This window comes from Diadema antillarum, unplaced genomic scaffold (assembly GCF_040938485.1).
Source record: "Diadema antillarum isolate AM-2024a unplaced genomic scaffold, OU_Dant_1.0 seq00000946_RagTag, whole genome shotgun sequence".
Classification (NCBI taxonomy): domain Eukaryota; kingdom Metazoa; phylum Echinodermata; class Echinoidea; order Diadematoida; family Diadematidae; genus Diadema; species Diadema antillarum.
Window position 1 is genome coordinate 191,641 of NW_027271795.1, and position 21,138 is coordinate 212,778.

The 21,138-nt window shown below is 40.8% G+C and overlaps 1 protein-coding gene across 1 annotated transcript in view; it reads left to right on the forward strand.

Annotated features, from left to right (window-relative positions):
• Window positions 1-20,740, forward strand: part of LOC139741703 (furin-like) — a 63,004-nt gene extending 42,264 nt beyond the window's left edge. Inside the window, exons 6-13 of the mRNA XM_071652285.1 lie at window positions 1,648-1,736; window positions 11,812-11,984; window positions 13,507-13,719; window positions 14,900-15,000; window positions 16,006-16,109; window positions 16,856-16,976; window positions 18,010-18,323; window positions 19,357-20,740. Of these exons, the coding sequence (XP_071508386.1) occupies window positions 1,648-1,736; window positions 11,812-11,984; window positions 13,507-13,719; window positions 14,900-15,000; window positions 16,006-16,109; window positions 16,856-16,976; window positions 18,010-18,323; window positions 19,357-19,871 (1,630 nt within the window). The 3' untranslated portion in view covers window positions 19,872-20,740. The remainder of the gene's footprint in view (window positions 1-1,647; window positions 1,737-11,811; window positions 11,985-13,506; window positions 13,720-14,899; window positions 15,001-16,005; window positions 16,110-16,855; window positions 16,977-18,009; window positions 18,324-19,356) is intronic.
• The last annotated feature ends 398 nt before the right edge of the window (window positions 20,741-21,138 follow it).

A 21,138-nucleotide genomic window follows, 5' to 3' on the forward strand; every position in this document is an offset into this window, starting at 1 on the left:
AGGCCCTTCTTCTTCTTCTTCCAATCCTGTACAGAACCTCCGTGGCCCTTGAAGAAAGACTACAGTATCACCACTCAAAACTTGTATATCAATACTATAGTATGTTTTCTGGAAAGGAAGCTTGTCCATCCTCCAGTTAAAGTGTATTACATAGTGTTTTGCCGTAGTCAACCACACCTCTTAAGTTCTCAACATACTGGTATGGCTTGTAATGTAGACCTAGACATTGTTCCTGCTTTTACATCAGAGTGATGGGGTTTCAGCCGGTCCATTTTATCCAAAGGTGTATAAGGTCTGTATTGCATCAGGAAGTTGACCTTGTTACCAGGTGCTAGTTCCTTTGACAGATGATTCCAACTTCATGTTTCAAGCACACTTACCTTCTTGCCAGATACCAATAGTTTTGGCAGCTGCCATTTGTGGCAAAGGGGTATATTGAAGGGTAATTGAGAACGTGCATTATTCTTTTGCTGGCCCAGAAGATCTCTTGTGTCAAGCAATGAGAGAATGTCAAAATCTCCCCGATTGGGTCATTGCCATTGTCGAATCTGATCCAGGTATCACCCAAGTTTAGTATCTCCCTGATTGCACTTTGTAACCTCCATTATTATGATGCGCAAATGTTGGTAGCTCAACATGTACATTGTATGTACAAACATACTTTCTGTTTTTAAGAGTTAAATTGAACACGGAATAGGTTTTGACATCAAGTGAAATGTCATAGCCATTTTGTTGTTGTTGTTGTTGTTTAACTCACTGTCCTATTGGCAAGATGTTTATAAATTTATCAGTGGCAGACAGTTCCCCCACTCTGCATTGTTGAAAAATACTGCTCGCAACAGTGTTTGCGATGCATCAACGTGAAGATGAATGCGGCCAGGAAACTTTGTGAAGTGGACAGGGCAAACGAACACCCCATCGTGCCCCGGCAAGAACCACTCGAGTTTCTGAATCGATCCGTATGTCACCCTGCCATCACACATGCGATAAATCAAATTCTAGTAACGTCCTAGATCTTGGTCGTGCAAGTGGTGTGTTCGCAAATAGCTGCACACACCCAATGTGTCTTTGCTGAGGAATCAGCTATACTCTGTCTCTCAGCTGTGGAATTTCACCCTTCAGATATTATGCTGCAAACTGCACTCACCTATCACATGCCAGTATGATTAACAATGGAAAGTGCTGTATCTATCTTCATCGTCTATCATTATGTCATATTTGCACTTTCGATTATTAACCATTAACGATATTCACCCTGTCCATGTACCCAGTCAATGTCAGTTTCATTGTCAAGCAGATCAACCTCTTTGATTGAGTATCATACAGATGATATGGCCTTGATTTATTTTGAGAGGATATATTCATCTCTGCATTTCAGTACCAGTATTTTCTGTCTATACCAGCATGGTTGACCCTGCATGTTCAGTTTAGACACACGTCAATCATGTAATAGTTATTTTCATGTCCTTAAATCGTTGTTGTTGTTTTTTAAATGATGTGCTTACTGCAGTTCAAGTTTGCCGTCTCATGCTCCATCGAGTACTTCATTTTCATTTAGTGAATGAGATAATGTATTTTGAGAATTCGGCTCTTTGAAATGAGCTGTCGTCTGATGGTTTTTCATCTTTTTCTCTTTCTTCGCATCAGACACGGGACCAGGTGTGCGGGAGAGGTGGCTGCCCAAGCCAACAACAGCATCTGCAGTGTGGGTGTGGCCTACAGGGCTGGAATAGGAGGTAAGTGGACCACGCCTTGTAGAGCCTTTTTCCTATTAGTGTGGCTCCCAGACACTTGTATTTCACCTGTCCACATTGTATTCATTAACTTGTGGAGGACGAGTCCCAAGTATACTTGGGCAAGTGTCTGTAGGAAATGTGTGTTGTAGCAAAATGAGCCTGTCCTCAGTGGGTTAATGCAACCAGCTCTGGCGAAAAGCAGTGACTGCATCCTGTAGCCATCTAGATCTGGACCACAGAGGAATGGGCTAGGAGTCCATTGTAGGAGAAATGCTGTTACCTCCCAACGCATAGTGTAGCATGTAGCCGGGATTGACAAAAGTAATGAGTCTGATACTAAGACTAAGCCATTCATGTGACCAGATACCAGAGGGTTATCGTTTGGACTCGACATAAATCAAAGAGGTTTCACTGCAGCCATAAAGACGTGTAGAGAGGCTTCTTCTCGCCCGACAACCTCTGTGGAGGGAATTTAAAGCAAGCCTGGAACAACTCCTCTCTCACAATACAAATATCACTCACTTGCAGGACGTGACCCTCCTTCAGAGATGTTACAACTGTTCCCATAATCGAAACATGCAAACAAAAAATTTGATGAGACACATCACAGGTTAAACTCTGACAGAGCTATGAATTTATATGAGGACCTTTTTTTTATGGGGGGGGGGGGGATGAGGTCGCATTTAAAGTTACAAGTCAAAAGTTGAGGGCAGAGTCGTGACATTACTCACTTGATGATAAGATGCTGGCTATTGTCAAGTTAAACAAGTCTCTCGGCGCCAATAGAGCTTGAGAGAGAGAGATAGAGAGAGAGAGAGAGAGAGAGAGGTTCCAGGGCGTGGAATGTTGACTGGTCCCTGGGTTCCCTTTTGGGTAAAGTAAGGGAAACCCCCACTCTGTGTTAGGAAGGTGGCTTGTAAAATAAGAAGTAATGAGTAAAACAAGCAGGACTGGTAAAGTTTCGCTGAAATGGGACAGTAAAGAAATTGAGATATTGCAGAGACTCCAACTCTATTGGTCCCTGTGGGAGATCCCCCACTTTGAGGCCAGTTTTGCAAAATCTCCTGCAATATTGGCAAGGTTGGCCTACACCACACTCATGGTGTGCGCTCTGCACACATAATGGTGTGCATGTGATCAGAGTCTCCAGTTTGCTAGGGGGTCTAGGTGGGAGAATCCCCCTATTTAAGAGACACTAAGGGTTGGAGTCTCTGGTATCTGGTATTAGTCAGGATTGAATACAAGCTAGTGATGTCAATGCCTCACAGCTATTCCACTGGTTTGCTTGAAATCAAATTATGGCAGTATTCTTTTTGTCAACGATATAACCTTCTCCCTAGGACAAAGTCATTATGGCTAGTGATAGTGTAATAATTGTAATAATGTGTATGGTTAGTGCGTGACTGTGTGTGACTTCCACACACTGCAGCATGCTCTTTAGAAGACTGGCTTCATTTCTTAACTCCCTCGGACCCATTACTGTACAATGCCATTGGCATTATGTACAGTACCAAATGAAATGACAGAGTTAAATCAGGTTGAAATTTGGCTTCCTGACCCAGCCTTTAGCAGAGTACGGGTGTAGTGCTGACATACTGAAATCAGTGCATATGTGTAGGACTACAATGTAACACAATGAGATAAACACAAACAGGAAATTCCAAGGATTTTCATGTACAGTTTTAAATACAAGTTCAACAATGGTTGTTTGTTTCAGTGATCCTACAAAAAGATTTTCAAAAGAGAAAAGAAACAGAACTTTTCCAAACTGAGCAGTGAACTCAATGACCCCATTGTTCAACAGACAGGAAATAAAACTAAATGTTACAAGCTCTGGTATGTCTGTCCTTTGTGTAGACAGAAAATGCCAGTAAGGTTAGATGTAAACAGAGACAGACAGAAAAATAACATTTGTTGACAGGTAAATAATTTAGTGTTGTCAGACACTGTTTTTTCCTTTTGGGTTCTGATAATGTCGTATGCTTTGTGGCAGATCATGTTAGACTTCAAATATTGGGTGTTTGTGTTACGATGTGAATTGTGGACAGTAGACATTCATTGGGGCTGTATTGATATTAGATTCGTGCTTGCTTGACAGTGATGTGTTGAATGCACCCATGCCACATCTGATTTTGAAGATTGTAATGGAAATGTCAAACTGTATCAAATCTATTCTTGTGTATCCATGCCTGAAATTTGCTCTGTTCGATATCCGCTTCCAGTGAATGCTCTGCCGTAATGAAGCAGCAAACTGTTCAATCGGGATTGCATACACTAGAGTTACACTCCACTCCTACTAAATTGTAACAATGGCTCCTCACTTTACGAACCCATTTGTTCCTTTTGAGGATGATCAGTGCGACACAGCATGGTCGAACAGATTCAAATTGCATTGGGAATAACAAACTAATGCAAACACAGATTTGTATCGGCACAGTACGCGACGGCGTTGAAGTGCAAAGTTTCTATTTAATTGTCGAGTGGAAGGAAAACAGGACCAGCCGAAAAAAAAAAAAAAAATCATATCGGGCAATGCCGAATACTGTAAGAAAGCAAAGTAACACTCAATCGACAGGACTCAATGCCAACTGTATTCAGTTACAGCCTCTCACACCTGGCTACATGGGACTACAAACTCACACAGACAATAAATGCCATTGGACTGTGTCTTGTGGCGAATACAACAAAGCGAAGTGAAATTCCAGAACTGAATGCAAACAAATTGACACAAATTTGTAAATCCGAACGAAAACAACTTTTCCATATTTCAGTAATAACAAAACTGTGCGCATATAATGAAACTTGCATTCTGTCTATGGACCAACACTCTTTTTGTTCCCTTCTCTACTCCTTTATTGCCAATTGATCTGAAATAGAATCTCCCAGGGCGCCTTGAATTTCAGCAGATATTCATAGTATGTGAACTATATTTTATTATTTACAAATTCAGTGAATATGCTAGAGGCCAGCAATGGTTATATTGAAAATTGTTTTCTTTTGTGTGTGTGTGTGTGTGTGTGTGTGTGTGTGAAATGTGTGATATCTGTATGAAATAATGGAAACTATATGATGTGTAGAATAACAAAATATTCAATGAAGTTTGAAATTCTGTTAAGATGATGGCAACCAGTCCTGAAACAGGAGCATGAAACTAAAATTCTTGCAAAAGATGCACCCATTGTTTTAGCCTCATTTTGCAAACCACTGCGGGGTAGTTATGAAATCCCTCTAGAGTCTTTCTTTCTCTTCATGGCTCTTTCCCCCCTCTTCCATTCTTCTCCATGAGTGTGGATTTGAATAGGCAGAGATTACAAATGCAGTGAAGTAAATTTCTGGTTCAAAACTTGTTTAAAAAAAAAAGAAAGAAAAAGAGCTGCAGATGTCTCTTGGCATAACATGCTAAAAAAAAAAATAACAAAAACAATCCAAAGCGAACTCCCAACACAAATAGAAAAATGATGCTGATGACTTTTTCCCGGAAACTGTTGAAAAAATATAGTTTAGAAACTTTTTTTGTCTTTCTGTCCATTGTTCAAAATCATTTTAAAGAAAGAGCCCTTGACTTTTTTTTTAATTGACACACACACACACACACACACACACACACAGACACACACATACACACAGACACACAGACACACAATGCAAACTGTCTCTCTTTCTCTCAGAAGGCAAAGAGAATAATATTACCCAGACCATCTAGGTCAATAACAAGTCACAGGAATGTTTGCTTTAAACAAAATAATAATAATTCTGTGGAATTCTATTTGTATTTTTCTTTGTATCATTTTACCATTGTGACAACATGTGTTGTTCCAGTCTTCCCATCCAACCATGACAAAACATGCATTTTAGAACCGAACCTTTGAAGATTCATGACTTCTAAGCGAATTCCCCGTCAACAAATTTTAAGAAAACAGGAGATAAGTGGGAGGCTCTGTGCATCATGTTCTCTAAAGTTCAAGGAAAGTATCTTTGACTCATAAAAGCTAGATGTGTGACAAATGAAAGACCAACGAACAAATGTGAACAGGGAAAGGATATAAACCAGGATGTGCATGGTGTCAAATACAGTAAATTTTACATCTGAGTTCCGGTGCCTGTGAGTGATAAAGATTGAGGTGCTAGTCTGTTTTCCAGGCAGAGGGATATTTTTTTTTTTTGGTTCCCTCCACTCTTTGCCCGATTGTCCATTGGAGAAAACTCAAGTAAGAACAACAAATGGAAAGGTCATTACAATTCTGTTGTATTTCTTTGAAAGCTACTTGTTAAGCATAGAGTGGCATATAATTTTTTAAATGTTTGTCATTACTGATGATACTGTGAGAGGTTTGTAGACTTTAGCGGGAATACTTAGTCTCAGTACAGGGCTGATGTAGGCATATGTGGATGGGATTGCCTCTACCGTTAGTCTTCACACAAGACATACTTTTCTACGAGATTGCTATCAATACAGACTGTAACCTAGCTACCTCTATCTGGCCTTCCTTTTTCATTCAGACAAAGGAAGAAAGAAAGAAACTGCTGCGGGATATTTTTTGTACATCAGCACTCTTGATTATTCACATAATTCTGCTTACCCAAAGACTTTCAACCTGGAGTGGGATCTTCCCATTACATCCAAATCTTGATGGAAGGATTCAGGGTCCATAGTCTGAGTAAAAATTCCTCGTAATTGCGAGAGGATTAGCTAATATCCTGATCCTTTAGCAAGACTAGCTTCATGTGTGTGTATATATTGTGTGTGTTATAGTGTAGGGAAATGCCAATCTCTGTTGTACATGTACAGTACACTGTAAGTACTCTGTTTAAACGTGTACCAAAATTCCTAATAATTCATAAATGGATGCAAAGACTAAAATTCAAACAGACCAACAACCATCAAAAACTGATCATGTCAAAGGCACTCATAATACCAAAGCCCCACATGTGGTGTTCATTATGTAAGATAAATCATTCAGTTTTACGTTTCAACACCAAACCCATTCAAAAGATGTTTAAAAACCCAGAAAATTGTGTATAAAATATTCTCCTGACTCTGTGTTGCTTTTCCAGTGTTGTGTGCTCCTCGTTATTAGTAGTGATGAATTTTAAATGGGAATCTGTCTGAGGCTTTTAACCCAGCTCCAGAGGGCTTCTGCAGAGGCCCTGCTGGGAGGCCCCAAATTTTATGGGGTAATGAACAAATCAATATTGGGGCACACCTTACAAAGAGGCACCAATCAAACATATTACATCAAACAACAGCTACAGCTGTATGCTGTCAGTGGTGCAATGCAAAACTTTAACAAATGGTATGCCAGGAACTGATATAACTGTATTTATAGTTGTGCAAAATTACACAAAAGTTTAACATATTTTTAATTTAAAAAAAAATCACAAAAATATAGAAATTATATTTGTATTTGTAATTTTTTGGCCATAGTTTTTATCATCATCCAATGTATAGAACATGCCCGTATAAGTCTGAGGAGTCTTTAAATTTTTGAATGATGGGTAGATTCTTCATTTTCTTGCATGAATGTGATCGGTAGTATATTTCCTGAATGCACTGTGTGAGGTGCTTGTTGTTCAAGAGTTTGCTGTGTGGCCTTGGCTTCAGTGGACCAAGTTCCCACATTTCAGAACTGTTCCCCTTTCCAGTTTTATGATGTCATATCCTTTCTATCTCATGAAGTTGTAGAAACCACATCGCTTTTTAGCTCACCTGAGCCAAAGGCTCAAGTGAGCTATTGCGATCGCCCTTCGTCCGGCGTCCGTCGTGCGTCGTGCGTCGTGCGTCGTCCGTCGTCCGTCGTCCGTCGTCCGTCGTCCGTCGTGCGTCGTCCGTCGTGCGTCGTGCGTAAACTTTTTACATTTTCATCTTCTTCTTGAAAACCCCAAGACCGATTTTCATCAAACTTGGCAGGTAGCATCCCTAGGGGGTTAGGAACTCAATTTGTTAAAATGGGCACCATGCCCCGCCCAGGGGGCCCCCAGGGGGGCCCAAACCCCCCAAAATTAAGGAATCTGTAAAAATCTTCTTCTCTAGAACCAGAAGTGATAGAGCTAAGTTAATACTATGAGTTAGTACATTGATGACTGTAGTTTCAAGTTTGTTCATGGCAGAATCAGGGGTGCCCCCCTTGGGACCCAGGGGAGGGGGGTGGGGAAGGGTTCTAATGGGGCCTAAATTGTACATTTTCATCTTCTTCTTGAGAACCCCATGACCCATTTTCACCAAACTTGGCAGGTAGCATCCCTAGGGGGTTAGGAACTCAATTTGTTAAAATGGGCACCATGCCCCACCCAGGGGGCCCTCAGGGGGCCCAAGCCCCCCAAAATTAAGGATTCTGCAAAAATCTTCTTCTCTAGAACCAGAAGTGATAGTGCTTAGTTAATACTATGAGTTAGTACATTGATGACTGTAGTTTCAAGTTTGTTCATGGCAGAATCAGGGGTGCCCCCCTTGGGACCCAGGGGAGGGGGTGAGGAGGGGTCCTAATGGGGCCTAAATTGTACATTTTTATCGTCGTCTTGAGAACCCCATGACCCATTTTCACCAAACTTGGCAGGTAGCATCCCTAGGGGGTTAGGATCTCAATTTGTTAAAATGGGCACCATGCCCCACCCAGGGGGCCCCCAGGGGTCCCAAACCCCCCAAATGAAGGAATCTTTATAAATCTTCTCTAGAATCAGAAGTTATAGAGCTGAGATAATACTATGAGTGAGTACATTAATGACTGTAGTTTCAAGTTTGTTCATAGGAGATCCAGGGGTGCCCCTCTTGGGTGGGGGGGGGGGGGGGTGGTTGGAAGGGTCCAAATGGGGGCCTGAATTGTACATTTTCATCTTCTTCCTGAAAACCTCATGATGGATTTTTGTCAAACTTGGCACGTAGCATCCCTAGGGGGTCAGGATCTCAATTTATCAAAATGGGCACCATGCCCCACCCAGAGGGCCCCAGGGGGCCCCAATCCCCCCAAATTAAGGAATCTTAAAAAAATTGGGCCTTTATTGTACATTTTCATCTTCTACTTGAGAATGCCTGGTCAAATTTTGGTGGAGCTGTAAATAATTTAGATTAGTGACTGCGTGAAAGGTGAACTTGCGATACTCAGGTGAGCGCTAGACCCGCGGGTCTCTTGTTTTTTTATGCTGCATCTTTTTATAATCGCTTTTTATCACTCAATACTGGTATTTCTCAAAGTAGAATGAAATTTTTCCTTTCAGTTACACCCTGTGCTTGGCCGTGAGACATTGTGTATTTATAGAGCAGGAAGAACGAAAGTCTTTAAATCTGCTGAATTGAAAAGTAATCCTTAAATTGGCGATACATTTTAGAAGATTTATAAATGCCAATGTTTCTTTTAAAATTTTAAGAATGGTTAATGTTTGCAATTTTGTTTTCCAAACTTGTGCAGTGAATTAGTGAATTTAACCAATTCCATAATCTTTTTTTTTTTCCAGTGTAGGGTATGCAGTAAAATATTGATTTGCAAGGGACAAGGTGATAGCTTTTGTTGCAAACTTGTTCCATGAGCCAGAGGAGGGATGAATGTATGTAATGCACATCATCATTTAGGCTGTGTTTGTTGCTAAATACAGGGATGTACAGCTGTATGTATGTCATCTCTCCATGCTGGATGTCTCATATCATATGGTGTGTGTGTGTGTGGGGGGGGGGGGGGGGGGTGGGGGAAGACACATTAAAAGTCTTTTTTTTGTGTTATTTTTCTTATTTAGTAAAAAAGAAAATGCCCATAAAATGATGTGAATTGCCACATTGCTCTCCCTATATAAGCGATTCACTTCGGCGCTAATATCAAGCACTATAGAGAGATCACATTAGTCACTTTAATCTTCTTTTTTTTATATCCTCTGAAAAATGATATGTCAAATTGTCAAAATTGCTATGAAGCCAGTTGTTCAGCTTTTTCAAACGACCTTAATGGTACCCGTGAAGACATTTCTTGAGAAAGTTCTTCACCCATCAGCTACAGCGGCCAGAGAGGATTTGCAATAACTTTCTAGCTGTATTGCCCATTTGTGGAAAAGATGTGTCTTTCCAGATACATGCACTACTTCTTCTTCTTCTTGTGGTTGGCCCCCGATTGTATGTTCAGTTTTATGTTCAGTTTAATGTACATGTATACCTCAGTGTGGCAGGTTCTCCTGAACATTTGTTTGGGTAATAGATGATACTCAGAACTGTAAAGTCGCATTCTCTACATTCAACCGATGAAAGTGCATCTTTATGGCATTGCAACAGAGCTCATCATGTGTTACAAATCTCTACGTTACTGCACATGATTTTAATACAGAAAAAGAAGAGAGAAAAAAAGAAAACCTTCCATAGCTGAAAATTCTCCATCTATTGCATTGAAGTGTGATTGTGGATAGGCAAGCATCTCACATTACGCTGATTTTTTCCTTTTTTTTTTTCCCATTTTTGAGTACTGAGCAAACAAGGCATGGGGATTATGAACTTTTTCTCATTTCTTCCAGACACAAAGTTAAATACCTATAAAACATTGTGAAGGGGAGGTGTGCAGTGTACACTTTGACAAACAAATTGTAACAGCTGTTTGAGTGAAGGCATGCAAATATTTGGAAGCAAATGTTAAGAGACTTGTTGGGGAGAAAAATCAATACGCTGGTGCATTTTTGTTTCATATTAGCTTTTAATATGGTTATTCTAATTGAAAAATTATTCGTTTCCTGCGCAAGCCACCTCTAATTCTTCAAATTTGATGAGTACAATTCTAGATGGAAAAGGAAACAATATAGCATTGAATCATTATTTTAGATCAGTCTGACAGTTTACAAAATGATAAGATTCTAAATTTGTTTGTGTATGATCATGATTTCTGTGAGCCTGTCAAGTTTTTAAGTTATTTAAAAAAAGAAGAAGACCCAAAATTCCTTTGAAGCCAGTGGTTCAGATTTGACTGACTTGATGTCTGTTGTAATCTCCCTTTGTGACAACACCTGTGGAACCACTGAAAATCGGGGCTGGTGCCTTAACCTACCTGTACCTGTACTTGTACACATGTGCAGCCCTTATTGCAGTGATTGTTTAGGGGTCTGAAAGAGGGGTGGGCCAATGCCAATGCAAGTGGAGTCCAATGTTCATGTTTGATGAGTGGATGTCGCTCATCTGCAACTCAAGTTTTACCCCCCTATTAAGTTTGCTAGGAAGGACAGCCGAGGGGGGTGTGTCTGCACCCATTGGTGGTGGGAACAGCCCAGGGTTTGTGGTGTGCTGTGTTGTCATCGTTTCTTTGTTGGTCTTCGACACCACACTTGAAGGATGGTAGCCTTGAGATTGTGTATTTTTCTTACTGCGCTCCCTTCTGTGTTATCAATATGCACATGAGCTGAGCATTGCTCAAAATGTTGAAGGCTTCACATCTTTGCTCCCCTCCACAGAAACAAACATACTCATAACCAATCATGATGTCCCTGGTTCAGGTCCCCTGGTTTGCTGGGGTTGTTCCTCCAGAAAAGACACTTTATCCTCAATTGCGTAATCCTTTTGAGGGGACTTGAAAATCCCTCGGTAAATTATAACACATTTCAATTCAAAGTACAAAGAAAAAAAAATCAAAAGGTCACATACAGGAAATGACCCAGTGAATGGCCTCCTTGGTATTAGAATGTAAGTGAGGTTCTTTTAAACAAACAAAGAAAACAATTTGAAAAAATACTGATTCCTTACAATGTCATGCAAATCAACCCCAGACATCCTTCATGTTTTTTATGACAGTGGGAATTCAAATATTTGATAACTTATCACTATATCATACATTGATAACAGGCAGATTCTGACTGTGAAATTCACAACCTCAGGGAAGAATTCCCCCCCCCCCCAAAAAAAGGCTTGCCGTTGGTTTGCTTGCTAATGATATGTTTGGTTCTAACTTTTAACCAACGATGTAATGTCATACCTAATTGCTTTTATTAAGCTCCACAAAGTGGTGAGGAAGAATGCAGAGTTTTTTCTTAACAGTGAAATTGCTTGAATGTGTTTCTCTGTCTCATTAATAACCATCATGACTGCTTTTCATATTCTGTGCCCACTTGCTTACGATAGGCGTCCGCATGCTGGATGGTGAAGTGACGGATGCCGTGGAGGCCAGGTCGTTGAGCCACAACCCCCAGGTCATCGACATCTACAGTGCGTCATGGGGACCGGACGATGACGGTCAGACGGTGGACGGACCGGGAAAGCTCGCGAAAAAGGCTTTCCTGAATGGCACCCTTCAGGTACACACATTGACTCTCACAGTCACACTTACAAGCATTTCCACACACCCCCCTCCCCCAGGTGTGCTTGTTTTTGTTCATATGCTTTGTTCTTTTTTGTTGATATTGATGTGTTGCTCTAGGAGCCCTTTAGCTCCATACATTGAGATAGGCCTATATATATGTATACTGGAAACCCGAAATTTTTGCGTGCATGAAACTTTTGAGAATTTTTGCGAGGAGCTAGATGTGATTGATTACATCTTGACAATTAATTTAAAAAAATCACAAAAGTAAAATGAACGCAAAAGTGTTTGTCAACACAATGCATCAAATGCCAAGTGTGATTTGTGAAAGTTTCATGACATTAATGTTTATGGTCTTTCATTATATATATATAGGCCTATATAAAGTGTGAGGTGTTTCAACATGTACATCTTTTTACTTGTAGGTTGAATGTCATCAGTGTAAGTGAATGAATGAATGAGGGCCAAAACGTCCAATGATGTGGCTTTCCTGCACCTTATTTCGCCAAGCTTTTGGCCTTCTCCGCCTTGGTCGTGGCTGTGCGTGGCTCTAATTGGTGTTAATATGACTTCTGTGGTTATTGATTGTAAACATATATATTAATATTGACAAACTCAAATGGCTGTTTGATAATCATGTATGTTCACAGAAAATGTCTCAAATGGTTTGAATGTGGCTTATCACACCACCTGCTACTGCTGCAGGTCATTGAGATTAAGCGTGTCCCATTCACATCGATCATATCCTCTCCTTAGGGCACATGATACCTTTCTGTCACCAAAAAAAAAAAAAAAAAAAAAAAAAAATGACTTGTGTGAGGTGTCTACCTCAGGAAAAACATGATGTCCTCTTCTCTTGGCAGAGCACAAGGTTACATCTGATGGCAGGGTCAGATTTCAAGTTTTGTCTGCTCTTTGTGTTTTATCAGCTGTGCATGTCAAATAAGATGCAGGAGAAAAAAATTGACAAGTTTTGCACGCACAAGGAGAGGTAATGATTTTTCAGGAGGTCTGTAACGACTGATACCTTGTAACCCATTCCAGATATTGATTGCGTTTTTTCATGGGCATCTCCCAGATATAGTTAATTGACAACTCTATACAATATTTTGGGTGCAGTTCAATGCTGAAAAGTCATTGAAAATTTATCTGATTGTTAGAGATATACAATGCGGGCAATGAGGGTAGAATACTGTGACATTGAGGATTGAAATGTAGGGTCTTAATGCAATCAATCATGTCCATTATTGGCTTCTATTCATCATGATCATTAATTGAATATTTTTATTAGCTTAAGTCTATTGTTTTTTAGTTTGCATTGACATGTGAGTGTGTAGGCAGAACAAGATTGATCCCCCTCAAAAAAAAAAAAAAAAATCAAGCTGTTTTCATAAAAGACACATTCTTTTAGGATCCGTGTGTTTGTTTTGTGTAAAATGGTACAATTTTGCAAAGCCGTCATCCGCATCAATCTGTATGTAACAATTTGAAACCTCCATTCTCTCTTTTTCCTCTAGGGGCGTGGTGGGCTGGGGTCTATTTTCATCTGGGCTTCGGGCAATGGTGGGCGGGTGGACGACAGCTGCGGCTGCGACGGCTACACCAACTCCATCTTCACCATATCAGTGAGCAGCGTCAGCGAGAAGGGCAACGTGCCGTGGTACTCGGAGAACTGTGCCTCCACCATGGCGACTACATACAGCAGCGGGGGCCCCGGTGAAAAACAAGTGGTACGTCCCAGATGATGATGTTGAGAGAGCCATCTCTTGTACCATATATGGTGTATATTTGGAGAATTTCGCGATTCACTCGAATGTCATTTGTCAATTCAACAACGTGCAAAATGATTAACTCTAATCTAATGTGACGTGCCCATGCACATGTCTCTGTTTATCACTGTACTCAATGATCACGAATTTAACCACTACTGAAATTGTCGGGAAGTCCCGATTCTTGAAAAATTAGACTGGCTAAATATATGGCATATACAGTAGATAGAAGCACTCCTCGTCAGCAAAACGTGGGGTGGGGGGATGGGGTGGTAAGATTGGATGTCTCTAACAAGCATGGGTTGAGATAGATTTAAGCCTTAGAATTTCGAGGTGCTAGCAATTTCAACTTCCCTTCTTTCATGGGGACAGTATACTTTACACTATTTTGCTTGGATACAGACAGATTTACTGTGGATGTATGTATAGATACTGTCTTGCAAAAGATAGGATGATGCAGGAACAATATGAAGTGGACAAAGAAACACGTGTGATCACACACCAGCACCCCCCACACGCACACATGTGTATATACTCGTATACAAGTCACAAGTGAGGGTGACCATCGGTACTTCGAAGGTTATTCATATCATTTTCTCTTCATGAACATCTCATCATGCATCCTACCTGTTCTTTAATCCATTTTGAGATGCTGAAGCAACCATTCATCCTCTCTCTTTCTCCCCTTTTTTAATGACTAAAACAACCATGCCAGTTTCAGAGGATGTTAATCTTTTAATGCCAAATTTTTGTGATCTCTTGTCTATAGAGGGGGCACTAGCATCAGAATAGCACATCGCAGTTCATCGGCAAGCATGTCCTATAATGATGGCAGTGAGGAAGAGAAATAGTCCTATAAGTCCCTTATGATAACTTGGAGTGCTTCGTGCGTATCAGGCTTCTTGTAGCTGAGAGTAATTTTTTTTTCTTTAGTAATTCTCAGTCTGTCCCTATTCTTAAATTTCACTGTTGATATTTGCTTTAAGATCAAATGTTACATGATGGAATAATGTCATCATCATGGCATGTACTTCCAGGTAGTACCCACAATTTGGCAGTATTGAAGGGTTTGATCACAGATGTATATGCATGCATGCATATATTTAGGTGTTTTTTATTATGTGTTTGGTTTGTTTCATAGATCACCACAGATCTGAGGAAAAAGTGCACTGATAGCCACAGTGGAACATCAGCCTCAGCACCCCTAGCAGCTGGGATCTGTGCCTTGGCCCTGGAGGCAAAGTAAATGTCTAAATCCTCATTTTCTCTCCATTTTTTTTAAAATGTTCTCATCTGTTGTTATCATTTTGGGAATTTTTATTTTTTTTTTTTTGGGGGGGGGGATGGATGGGGAAAGTGTTAAAGAACTATTGCATTTTGAGCTGATTGAAGCAATAATTGCAATGAAGGAATAAAAAAAGGCCTGACAATGTGCCAAGTATGGGATATGAACATTCTACTTTTTGTCATGTTGCATCATCTCCTGCTCAAAACCAATCCCCAGACATGATATTGAAATGGGATTTAGATCTACATTGTTTTTGTTTTGTTTTGTTTTGTTTTGTATTTTATTCTTTTTTAGTAATTGATGGATCTTGTTGTGAGCCTGAGTCTGCCGTACTTGGTCTCAAAAGTGTAGTATATGTGATGGAATGCAGATGTCCAACGTCAAGGGCTGTATGAACACATTGTGTAGTTGAAACATTTTCCAGTAAAGTGAGACTTTAAAATCAGGCAGTACCGGGATGTTTAGCTCTACTACCTACTCTTCTCTGGAGTAGAACCGTAGGCAAGAGAAGATGCCAGAGATGACATTGAGAGGAGGAATTATTTTGGAAGTAATGTTTTGTAAGTCTGTTAAATGATTTGGTATTTGGTGCCATGCGGTTCCAATAAAAAAATTGTCATTCTGACGAATTATATTTGTTGTTTTGTTTTGTTTAGTGCTGTAACTTGGATTTACTAAAATGTGTGTGAAATCAATTTTTAATGCTTTATGCAATAAGATGTTGTGTTAGTGATCTGAATTAATGATTGCTAATACATCAAATAAATCCCACAATTTATTTTTTTTTTTTCTCTCTCTTTTTTGCAAAGTGGCATTATAGGCAGTGTATCCATGTGCAGCTTAGCGGTAGCACTAAGCAGCAGCAATAATACCACTGCAGTATGCAGTCTCAGTCCACGGATGAAAATGAATGATCATCTCCCTTTATTTTTATTTTCTCCCTCTCCTTCTTTGTTCAGCCCCAAAATGACCTGGAGAGACATGCAACACATCATTGTGTTGACCGCACGGCCGGAGAACCTCAAAACCGATGACTGGGTGACAAACGGGGCTAACCTACGAGGTAAGACCAACTTGTATGAGAGAGCCACACCGCGAGATGTTTTTAGTCAGGGGGAGGGGGAAGGGGGGGGGGATAAGTTCCTATTCTTGCATTTGGCAATTCGTGTGCCCTTATTCCATTCATATGCAACAGTCAATTTAGCGCCTTGCTTTCTGGGAGATAGATCAACAACACCAGCTTGCGGTTGGTAAGGCTAGATAGGATGGACAAATTCAGAAAAGCGGTTCTTGAGTTATCACGTGCAGGTTTGGCTGACTTTCACTCCGCAAAACTGACTTGCTACATCTGCCATTTTGTAAACAGTTGTCGATGTACGGTAAGAAAACTCCATTAGTCGAGGCATGCCTTACTACCTTCAATGCACGTACAGGGTAACCTCTCCATTGTTTACCCAGAAGTGGAAAGTACATTGTAGGCCTTTCATGGAATGGACATTGGTGGCAAATGGACTGGGAAACAGGAGAATTTCTGGTTCTTCTTCTCTGTCAAATTTATACAGCACTTCTGACATCATGGTGCATTGATGTTTCACACACCACCAACAATGATATGTTGCGTGGATACATTCTAAAAGCAAAATTGAGGAAAAGATGTGTAGGGCTTCATTGTAGATGGGAAATCTCTAAGCTTGGTTTGGAATGCAATCAGTGTGCATGATGGATGCGTGATTGATGCCACGGGACATTGTTTCTTATGTTGTGTTATCGGAGTCTCTGATTTCTTACTTCCTTATATGTTATCCGCAGTGAGCCATGACTATGGTTTTGGTCTGATGGATGCGGGCGCCATGGTAACGATGGCCAAAAACTGGACCACAGCTCCGGACCAGCGCCTCTGCTCAGTGGACGCCCTACATGGGAGCGGAATGTCAGTACCGAATCTTGTTGGCACTTTCTCAGTTCAATGCTGTTAACCTGCTCCCTACCAGAGCCTTTGGCTGATGTACAAAGTATATAGGGCTTTTTAGAATCTAGTAGGAAATGACTTAAACAGTCTTTAGTAATTTAATGATTGTTTTGCAGTAGACACATCACATTGTATGCCCTTTATGGCTTCCCAGGAATGTAGAAATGTGGGGCTGATGTTTTGTGTGCTCAAGTAAGGATTTCACAGATGAGGGTGGGGTGTTCCAAAGCAGTCTATAGAAGCAGCATTTCTTTGCCATGAAGCAAAAAATTATAAATTTAGAAAGCATTCTCCAGTGCTTTGAGTATATATGAGCATGATATTTGTATTAAGAGTGATGCTATTTTAGGAAATAGATGCCTACCATTTAGATGGTATGTTTCTTTTATGGGGGGGGGGGGGGGGGGAGGAGTGCATGGAGGGAACATTTGAATAATTATGTAACTTATATGTGTGTCCTTCATGCTGTAGGATATAGCAGGACCTTCATCAAACCAATGATACCAGTATGCTGAGTTGTTCTAGTATACTATATAAGCTGTAATTTTTGCATACAGATATTTTTGTGACTGAAGAGGTAGCAAACATTTTTGTGAGATGTTGTTTTAGCGATTTTGACACTAAGGCTATCATAAGTTTACTAACGGCTGCCAGTTCTAGATATTTTGGTGTGTTGTTAAGTTTGCGGTCCACCGTCCAACAGTGATTTGTGAAATTCGCGAAAAGTAAACCCTTGCGAAAATAACAGCATATACAGTTGTACATGGAAAGAACCCATTTACCCACAAATTATGTGCTGGCTAATGTCTGGTTTAAGTGATAAAGGGAGGTAGAAAGGTAAATTGTCCAGTGAAGATCACACAAGCAAGTTTTCCATGCAACTCATAATCAAAAGAAAAAAAAGAAGAAAACCCTGTACTGATATTTTTGGACCACTCTCACTCTTGCTAGCTTGTAACGAAACTGTGTTCTTCTCTCGATACTGATTATGCAGGAGCATTAACGGTAGGGACGGTCTGACCATCCGCATCCAGACGACCGGTTGCCAGGAGATGCCCAGCAACCACGTGCGCTTCCTGGAGCACGTCGTCTCCCGGATCACCCTGGACTTCCCGCGGCGTGGTGACCTCACCATCGAGCTCATCTCCCCGTCCGGCACACACTCGAGGCTGTTGCCGCGGCGGCCGCACGACCACTCCAGCAAGGGCTTCAAGTCGTGGGAGTTCATGACGACGCACACGTGGGGGGAGAACCCACAGGGGGAGTGGCAGCTGAAGATTAAAAACAATGGTGTGGCGGCGCATTCAGGTGAGCGGTGACTTTCAAAGCATCTCATTTTTTTTTTGCAGGTTGTGTCTAATTGATTCTGTCCTCCGTTATAGACCAGTCACAGAGTGTAACCCAAAAAGGGTTATTGTCATTTACCTCCATGCAATGGAAGATGACAGGACCGCATCAGTATGTACATTATTGGCTCAGGTGGGCTCTCTTGCCCCAGTACTAATGACATCTTGATTTGGTGCATATCTTTCACATTTTGGATATTATTATAGGTTTACTAGAAATATTTTTTGCTATTTTTCTTTCCCAGTATAAAAATAAATCACGTTTTTATGACCGTGTTGTGCATAGTAGTAAAGCGAGCTGATACCTCGGGCATGAAGCCATTGCACAGGCAGCATGTATATTGATTACATTGCCTGAGATATTGGGCATGAAGTAGGTGACGTGCAAACACTTATTCTGGACAGAGATATTTTGCAAGGCATTGTTGACATGATTTTTGATCTATGTTGCCACAGTTTGCATAATTATGCTTTCTGGCATAACTTTTGACGCTTCAGCATCTAGCATTATACTAGGCATAATTTGTCTGTTTTTGGCATGATTCTAGCAAAATTGCTTACCGAAAGGACATCAGTATGCATTTTGTGTACTGCAGTACCTTTTTTTGTTTGTTTGTTTGTCAGCAATTTTTTTGTTGATGATATTGACCAGCCGATTGGGCACCAGAATCAGCTGATTGGGAACCACAAATCTAAAAACCGATTGGGCACCATGAATTGGGCACCAAAATTTGTAGGAAAAAATCTGATAATTTTTTTTTTTTTTTTTGTGCCCAGCTGATTGGGCAGCACAATTGGTTGATATGATGTGGCATAATTTCATGGCAATTTAGCATGATTTCTGGCCGCCTCAAGCACAATCCCATTTTTCACACTGGTCACACCGTCTCAGATGCATTTATAAGTCAATTTTTAGTAGTAATAGTAGCCATTGCGTAGGTTGTATTATTCAGCTTTGAGAGTGTCGAGCTGGATTTTCCATCTTGCTCTCACAGGCATTCTGCATGCTTGGACTCTGCAACTCTACGGTACCCAGCCACACCCGGTGAAGACCCACATTGGCCCCACCCACTGCCCCTCCGGCGAGTACCTGCTCTCCAACATCACCAACGAGACGGTGATGCACGAGTGCCTGGCGTGCCACAACTCCTGCGCGACCTGCTTCGGGCCGGACAACGGCCAGTGCGTGGAGTGCCCGGCCCACCTGCACAAGTCGGACGGCTTCTGCCTGGTGGGCCCCGCCAGCAGCTCAGGCTCCACCCACGCCTCCTGGATGGCGCTGGGCAGCTGGATCGCCGTCCTCTGCTTCTCCTGCCTCCTCCTCTTCCTCATCATCTTCGGGGCGCTGCAGGCGGCCGACAGCGGCTACTGCTCCTGCTCTTGCCAGAACCAGGACTGGAGCAGCGACAGCTCCGACTACGAGTACCGCAAGCTGGCGAAGAACCACGACGAGGACGAGGAAGACACATTGATAGAGGTGCAAAAAAATGGGAATCTGCCTCCTTTATGAAGACTGGATCCCTCCCTCCACTTTTTTTAATCTCTCTTTTTGTCTTTAATACGAACTCTGAACCACTACTGGAAAATTATGCCTACAATGTGGGCATTTTGAAGTCAGATCCATTCCATACTTAAAAAAGAAGTGTGAATAAATGCTTGTAATCGATTATAAATTTTTGATAAATTGGCAGTTACCACAATGATCTTGTGTTGCACTGCTGTAGAGGGGGCATTTTTTTTTTTTTTTTGGTAATATTTATCTTATTCTCTTTTGTTTTAAGGCTATTGTATGTTATTAAGTGATGAAATGTGACATACCTATTAGCTAATTATCTGAGTTGAAAGAGTAAAATGAAAGTTTATGAAATGAAGTACATTGTGTATGTCTGTATGTGTGTGTGTGTGTGTGTGTGTGTGTGTATGGATGAGTGTGTGACATTTTGTTTGCAAGGAGTGGGAACCTTGCAATAAGGAGCTCATGCAGAAGGAACTGATGTGTTTGTAAATTTTTTTTTCTCTCTCTTTTTGTATGTTAATGAAGCAGTTCTTCCATATGCAGTAGCACATAATCATGCTTGCTGTTAGATATTTATTATTATTTTTTTCCCACTGAGCCATTATTCATGAGATTGCTTGAGGTGAACATTGCAGGCTTTGATTCCAGCTGCAGGGCATGTGGGATGAGAGTTTTCAAACTTTGGCAGAAACTGTTATGTCACATACTTATCATGGAGAGTTACTGTTGTTAATATAGTGTGAATGAGGGGAAAGAGGTCCAAATAGATATAGTCAAGTGAGAGAGGGAAAATATTATTAATCTTCTCCACCAGTAAATGAATCCACCTCATATATATATCTGTATTCCTGGAGAATACTACCCATTACAATTGTATCTAAAAGCGCACCGTGTTTATTTACGTTGAGAATATGTTGTCCCTTTTGTTTTGTTTTGACATCACTATAGTTGAGAAGAAAAAGAACCTGCAATTTTTTTTTTCATGCATCTGTTGTTGTTTTTATTTATTTATTTTTTTGGTATTTCTGCTGTTATATACAGTACAATACCATAAAATGTTAAATGAGTTTCTTGTTGTTAGTGTTTTGGAGCACAGAAACACCTGGATTGTATAATGCATTGGTCTGAGTGTGCAGTAGGCTGCTCTGTGTATGATTCATGCACACACTGACTGGACTGAAAAAATGGTGGGTGTGTTTTAGATGGCCAGTTACGGTAAAAGTGATGGCAGTGTGTGGAATTTTCCATCATAGACAAAGGG